This window comes from Platalea leucorodia (assembly GCF_965183815.1).
Source record: "Platalea leucorodia genome assembly, chromosome: 1".
NCBI classification, from domain to species: Eukaryota; Metazoa; Chordata; class Aves; order Pelecaniformes; family Threskiornithidae; genus Platalea; species Platalea leucorodia.
The window spans coordinates 54,210,333-54,217,866 of NC_138823.1; the positions used below are offsets into that span (position 1 = coordinate 54,210,333).

Consider the following 7,534-nt stretch of genomic DNA (forward strand, 5'->3'; position numbering starts at 1 on the left):
CCGCCGCCCGGTACCTGCAGGCGGCGCCCAGGGGCCGAGCACCGGCGGCGGCGACTTCCCCCGGGCTGCGCCACCGCTGCGGGAACGTGGGGGGAGTGAGCGGTTGAGGGGATGTCCCGAACCAGCCGCCCCGAGGAGCGAGGGAGCTGCCACCGTTAGGGGAAAAGGCCTGACTGCCGTTCCGCTGCCCTCCGCCGCTTCTCCCGCCGACGCTCGCTGTCGTCCCGCCGCTCGTCCCCACCCGCCGCTCAGCAGGGGCGATGGTTTCTCCGGGAAGCACCGGGGCTGCCGCCGCCGCCGCTTCCTCCCTTCCGCGTCTGTGTCGTACCGCATCCCCGCAGCGACCGTTGGGGTGAGGAGGGGGTTCGGGGGGCGGGAAGGGGCTGTGGAGAGGGTGACCGTTGGGAGACGCGTTCGAACCAGCGACCGTTGGCGGCAGCCGTTGGGGCAGCTGCTGCTGAGGAGAAGCGATGGCGCCGGGCACCACCCCCCCACCCCCCCTTCGCCTTCGCCGCCGGTTGAGGCTGAGGCTCCGGCAGCCACGGACGTGGCTGCCGGAGCCTCAGCCTCAACCGGCGGCGGGGTCGAAGGGGCCCCCCCGGCGCCATTGCCGGTGGCGTCGTCTCCTCATGGGGAGGGCAAGAGCTCTTGGACTATGTGCGCCCTTGAAGCCTAGGGCGGGATGCCGCTTTGGAAAAGAGATCGGCCTTCCACAGGGGCCAAAAAAATTTATAAAAATACTTTTTTTTTTTTTTAAATCTCCTCAGTGCTGTGCTCGCTGGAGAGCTGAGCGTTGTCGCTGAGCTTGATTTTTTCCCACACGTCCAAGCTGAGTGTTACAGGTGAAGGTACCTTTTTTCTGAGCGGTTTTTCTAGGGAGACGAGCAAAAGCAGTGTGAGTTGGTTGCCTTCCCTTTTTGCTTAAAGGGGTAGGCAGCAGAAGTCAGCTTTTAGGTGTGGCAGACCTGTAGTATGTTTCAGGTAAAATTAATTGCGTAAAAGTAAATGGAGGTCAGGCAGAACTTATTGGTATGAGCAGAAACATAGCTTGCACAGTTTTCTCCTAGTTTTAGGGTGTTTTAAATAGTGGAAGGCAAGGCAAGGACAGAGACCCGTTGTTATACAAAATAGCAACTACTTACTGCTGTCAGGTGTCAAGGATAGGTGCTTCAGGGTTTGTTCAGGTAAAGTGAGTCGTGTTTCTTCTTCTATTGCTACCTAATATTGCACATAGTTATCGTATATCCATATCCATGCAGAGCTCTTTCACAGGCTTAACGACAGCTCTCAAAACCTTGTTTTGCTCTTTTAGACTTGAGACCAGTCCGAGTACCCTTCTTGCAGGTGCATGTATCAAGAAGGGATCCCAGGCAAAAGCTGTCCCTTTGAAGACTGAAATTCAAGTTTAACTTATGTCTTCTTTTAGTGACTTTTTTTTTTATTTAGGAGTCTGTCTTTCATTTGTTTGTATTTTCTGCTTCTCTTTTTCCCTTTTTGATTAGGGAAATATGTTCTGATGAGAGGAAATGGAAGTGTGTTAGGGCTGTTTTCTATCTGTGAACTTTAACATTAAACGTTACTATGTTTTTTGGTTTTTTTTTTTAAGTCCTAACTCTGATTTTATTGTATTTACTTCTCTCTTTAGCGTCCAAAAATCAACATGTCTAGCAAAAAGGCAAAGACGAAGACCACCAAGAAGCGCCCTCAGCGTGCCACTTCCAATGTATTTGCAATGTTTGATCAGTCGCAGATTCAGGAATTCAAGGAGGCCTTCAACATGATCGACCAGAACAGGGATGGCTTCATTGACAAAGAGGACTTGCACGATATGCTCGCCTCCCTTGGTAACGTCACTTCTCTTCTGTTTATGGTTGCCAAGCAAATCTGTGCTGTTAAATGAAAATACTGAGTTTGGGACAGCTTATGAGAGGTGTCTCGGGTTGCATTATGCCATCAGATTACTTTTTCGTTTAGTTTGAAAGCTGAACCAAATATGAATCCCTTTATTTGTAGGAAAGAATCCAACGGATGAATACCTAGATGCCATGATGAATGAGGCTCCAGGCCCCATAAACTTCACGATGTTCCTCACAATGTTTGGTGAGAAGTTAAATGGCACCGATCCGGAAGACGTCATCAGGAATGCTTTTGCTTGCTTTGATGAAGAAGCAACAGGTACGTGGGTGAAACTCAGCCACTTGGCGGGGGGTGGGAGGGTCCTTTTATGTTGTTTATTTGGGTTTCTAAATAGTATGCTGATTTTTGCACCTTTATAAATGAAGTACGAAACAGTAATCCTTCTACATGGCGTATTCTACCAAGTAATGAGAATTTGACTTATTACAGAGTGAGAGTAAAAACTTTCTGGCTGTAATGTGTGAGTACTGAGGACTAGTAGTAATGTTCTTCTGTGAGGCTTTGAAGAAGAGTGTTTTAACTGGGCAGCGTGTATGTTCCTCAAAGTGCAAAATAAGACACATTTGCTCTAAGAAGATGAGGAATTCAAGTTGGTAATATGTGATTTTCTGTGGCATTGAAAAGGTAACAGATGTGAAATCTGTAATACAACCGAGTTTGTCTTCCCCCTGCAGTAGATCTGAGATGCATCTGAATTCTTCAGTGTTTTTAATATTTCAAGACAGGCTGTCCAGACTACATAAACTCTTTTGAACCCTCTTCTTGCCTAGTGTATGTTATGGCTCTGATGACAAATGCCATGTGTCATGCCCTCACCCACAGCTCAGTTTGCTTTCAGGTTGAAGGAAGGGCTGTAGCCTTAACGATCTAAAGATAAAAACCAGGTGGGGTCTAGAAGGCAGAAATGACAGATTGGACTGAGCAAGATGGGGGAAAGAGGAAAATGCAGAGTTCAATTTTACTTTATCAGACGTTCAAGGTTGCGCCTGTAATCTTGGGGTTAGAGTTTATGCTTTTATTTATTTATTCATGTAGGCTAAGATTCCAGAGAAGGTGCTAGCAACCAGGGATGAATCCTTAGGGCAATTCTGCAGAATTACAGAATATCAGCGTTTTGACGTGTTGTGAACACGTCTTACTAGTGTGTGCCAAAAGTATGTAGCCTCTGTAGTGGAGATGTCACTGCACCTATAACTTCCCTCACAACTGTCCACCACAATATTTCAATATCTAACCTGTGGATGTGTGCTCTGAACCTTTCAAAGGATATTATTCCATTTCAAACAGCTATTTTCAGTCTGTGTATTTTTAGCACCTTTTGCCTTTTCAAAGAGCATCCCCTTCCTGCTGAGGTGTAGGTAAACAGGCTTTCTGTTGGTAAGGCCTTTTCAAATGTTAATTGACTTCCTCCCTCTCAAGGGAAATCTCTTTACCATCTCCTAGAGAAGGAAGTTTTTGTTAGTAGGTTAATTATTTTCTCTCCGCAGGTAGTCTTACTCACTATGCTACCGGGCTTTTTTGTGTGCACCAAAACAAGAGCCTGCGAATCACAATATAAAGAAAATGATTGTGCTACCAGTTCTTTTGAACAGTAACCCTCTATGTCTATGTAAACAATAAGTTACTAGTTCAGGCCCCCATGTACTGATAAGATTGATTTTATTATCTTTCAACTCTGTCTGGTAAATGTTTTAGTCTAGTCCTGGGATGATTTGAGGATAATGGTTCCACAGTCTCTTTTGTGTCTTATGCTATCCTCAAATTTTAGCCAGGAAACATGTTAGATAGTTATGCTGGTTTATTGATTTTTTTTTTTTGATTCATAATAGTCAAAGCACAGTCTTGAAAATAATGTGTGATGTATTTGTTGAACCCATATTATGTTTGCCTTTTATTCATTTTATTCTCAGATTTGGCTTCTGATCAGTTTGTTCCTTTTAAAAATGAACAAAAGCATTTCCAGCTATGTCAAACCTTTTCCTTTTTTTTTTTTTTTTTTTTCCCCCTTCCACTTCTTAATCTCCACGTGCATGTGTGTTATGGGCCTGACTCTGCATCAGTGTAGTTCTTTTGCAAGAGAGTAATATAAATCAGATCCTCTTGATGAGGATAAGGTAGTTGTACTTGTTGGTTTTTACTTACATTTCCTATATTGCCAATCTAGTCGGGTATATTGCTTCAGCATTACTATCATATGTAGTACTATGAAATTAGTATAAAAGTTATATCTGTCCGCATTTGGTATATCTTTTGTCTGCTCTTTGATCCTGCATTGTCATCTGTTTTGTGCTGTCTGCCACAGGCTGAATCCTAAATTTTACTTTGTTAATTTGTTACTCTCCATCTACATTGAAGCTGTGCGTGAGGGAGAGCGGGAGTACTGTTCACTTTACAATTGGGTGCTGCTAACACTTTTAGTGTATTCCTAGTCTGGCAGCCTAGTTCAGTGTTTAAACACCTAGCCCTTCAGACAGAAACAATTAAGTCCTTGAGGCTAAACTTGCAGCACCAAAGGCCTTGCATTCTTTGAATACTAATCCTTATGTCATCTCTCATCACTACTTGGTCTCTGTAGGACTGCAGAAATAGGGTGCCTAATCTGTTTAGCTGTTTTTTCCCCTTCTTTATGCACATCTGCAAAGAGACAACTCCAAAATTTGACACGATTAAGATGGGCCTGGCTAACTGAACATTCTCCCTGTTTTTAAAGTAGAACATTGCTGTTAGCCTTCTTCATTTGGAGTCAGTAGTCAAGGGCTTCTCCACACTGGGATATGATGCTGTTTTAATTAGCATATGTTGAAATACGTTTTTTTTCCCCTTCCCCGCAGCATACACCAACCCCATGATAATTTGTCATGCTCATTGACTGCCTTTTGGTCCCCTGATTCCCTGTTTGGTTTTCTCTCTCTAATGAACTCTGCTTGCTTATGTTATTCAATTCTCTTTCCAAAGCAGAACTTTTTTTTTTTAAATCATATTCTAATTGGATCTACATCAGTTGATGTGTGTGTCTACATATGATTTCCAGCTGTTCTGCACAGTTTACTTTTTTTTTTTTTTGGAACATACTTCTACCTCCTCTGTTATGTTATTGATATTTCTCCAACTAAAGTTGTTTCCAACTAATTTCTTTCGCAAATGAAACAACTATTGTTCATTTAAAGGCGTGGTAGGTCTTATTTCAATATTAAGCAGTTTCTGCATTCTTCTGTCTACCATTTGTTACGCGCATTCCTTTTTTCATCTCTAAACTTTCCTGGAATTATTTGGCAACCGGTGGTTCTGCCCATCTATTGAAATTGCATTAACAGCACATACTTAGCAACAGCTCATTCCTCCAAAATCTTCTGCTAATATTTTCGCATAAAATAAATAACTTAATATATCCTACCTTTTTTTGACTAGCTTCTCTACCTCTCCACTGTAAACATTCTTCCTCCCTCCTGAGTTAACTTGCTCAGTCCTGTCTGAAAGTCTTTTCTGTTAGAACCTCTTTCCCTGGACACTTGCCAGCAGTTCACTGTACCCACGTAAACCGCCTCCAGCAACAGTATTGTGCAGCAGTGAAGAGCCAGCCAGTGGTTATTTAGTCCCCAGAGGAAACTAGTTTATAGAGGATGTGCAAATATATCTAATTAAGTCAAGAAAAATATAATTCAATTAAGAGAACAGCTTGTGTAATGAAGACTAGCAGTGACAGGAACTTGTTTTTCCACTTCGAGCTGTTGAAGATCAGTAGATGGAAATAGCTGTCATTAGATCACAGCAGATCAGGCCCTTGTTTCAAAAATCGGTATGAAATGCATCAGACTTCCCCCCCCCCCTTCCCCTTTGCATTCAAGGAATTTCTTTAGAATTCAATTAAGAAAGTATTCTGGGCTCTTGGTGCAAATGCATGTATTACGTGCTGTATTAGTTAATTGCATGTCTGTTGGTACGTCTGTCTCACTGCTTTTGAAGACTCGGCTAAGAAATGGGTTCCCTTTTGCCTTTCTCTCTACGTCTCATTCTAGGGTTCATTCAGGAAGACTACCTGCGAGAGCTGCTGACGACCATGGGAGACAGGTTCACCGATGAAGAGGTGGATGAGTTGTACAGAGAGGCACCCATCGACAAAAAGGGGAATTTCAACTACATTGAATTCACGCGCATCCTGAAACACGGAGCAAAAGACAAGGATGACTGAGCAAATCCCTGGGTACCTGCAGATAGCTACACCCCCCCCCCCCCCCCCCCCCCATTAATTTTATTTCTCAGGATCTGTTTTTTCTTTTTTTCTCGTTGGGACCTTTTGCATACACTTTCAGCATTCCAGCTTTTTCCTCTGTGGACTCTGGGGCTGCTCAGGCACACCTGCACCTTTGCGATAAGACTGGGAATGGGCAGGGAGAGAGGACAGCTTACAGTGAGAGAGGTTTAGGGACAAAGATCCGTGAGTGTGGAGGCCCAGGTAAAAATGTCAGTGCTACTCATCCTAGCTAGATTAATTTTACATTTTTAATGGTAACTTTGCAAATAAAACACTGCTATAGTAAGTACATCATTAAAATTTTCACGCTCGAAGTGGATTGTTTGTCTAATCATATCCGTAAATACTTTTGCAACTGTATGCAGTCGTGTTGTTGCCTATTTTGCCTTAAAAATGAAGCGTAAGTCACTTAAGCATACTGATGTTTGTACTTCAGCGACTGAGTACTTCACTTACTACTGTGAGCATATACAATGAAGAAATTCCCATCCTTCAAATTTTAGTACATTGTATGTTAATGATTTCTGTCCAAGACTTGCACATTAAACATTTTAAATCTTACGGATGTAATTGAGGGGGTATTTTACCACCTTAGCGCCTCCATTTCTTGACGCTGAGTATGATATTAATACTGCTTTTTAAAAACTTAAATGGTAAATCCTAATGTTTTCTTAAAAAAAGATACCGTGTGTGAGTAGAATGCTTGAGTGGTGCCTCTCACCAGGTCTGCAGGGCTGACAACATAGAATTCATTGCATTTCCTTGCAACCATTTATTTTTTGTCTTTTTTTTTTTTTTCCTCTTCCCATCTTTTTCCAAAGCACAGTGAGAATGGGGCTGGATGAAGAAGGAAGGCGTGCTGTCTCTGTCTGTCTCTGTCCTTTTTTTTTGTCGTCTCTCTGAAAATGTTATTCTTGCTTTCCAAATGAAACAATATACAATCTATTTGTAAGAGTTTCTGCTGAGAGCGGTGCTTTGGGCGTGTGAGAAGGAGGCGTTCCTTTTTGTTCCATTTCTCATGCTCGCATCCCCTAGCTCTCGCAGTGTGGAACGCGTAGCAGATTTGCTGCAGTACTCTGAAGCGACTTTGCCATAATCTGAATACTTGTGGTTCTGGTTTTCTGGTCCTGAGAGAAAGGGTGATCAGAGCTGCTCCTGTCACTTCTAGGAATTACATTGTTAGCCCTTAAGAATTTAGGTTACAAAATTAAGAAATGTCATTTGGCTGAGAGCGTTCTGCTCGTTCTTGGTAGGCTGCTATTGTGAACTGAACTTTTAATAAATTTCCTTAGGGGAGAGTGATTATTTGTTTTAAAAAGACACTGTTCTTCCATGAATAACTTGCCACGACTGTCGTCTTCTGAA

The 7,534-nt window shown here is 42.8% G+C and overlaps 1 protein-coding gene across 1 annotated transcript; it reads left to right on the forward strand.

Moving 5' to 3' along the window:
• The first annotated feature begins 262 nt into the window (after positions 1–262).
• Positions 263–6,730, forward strand: MYL12B (myosin light chain 12B). Its single transcript, XM_082311109.1, has 4 exons — positions 263–352; positions 1,646–1,844; positions 2,014–2,175; positions 5,934–6,730. Exons 2-4 carry the CDS (start codon positions 1,661–1,663, stop codon positions 6,104–6,106), a joined length of 519 nt encoding a protein of 172 aa, XP_082167235.1. The 5' UTR covers positions 263–352; positions 1,646–1,660; the 3' UTR covers positions 6,107–6,730.
• Positions 6,731–7,534: the final 804 nt, after the last annotated feature.

What these genes read in the sequence shown, in the direction of transcription:
- MYL12B (XM_082311109.1), top strand. Translation starts at nt 1,661, where the DNA reads ATGTCTAGCAAAAAGGCAAAGACGAAGACCACCAAGAAGCGCCCTCAG. An exon ending in CGATATGCTCGCCTCCCTTG is followed by an intron (nt 1,845 to 2,013) that starts GTAACGTCACTT and finishes CTTTATTTGTAG; the next exon opens with GAAAGAATCCAACGGATGAA. An exon ending in CTTTGATGAAGAAGCAACAG is followed by an intron (nt 2,176 to 5,933) that starts GTACGTGGGTGA and finishes GTCTCATTCTAG; the next exon opens with GGTTCATTCAGGAAGACTAC.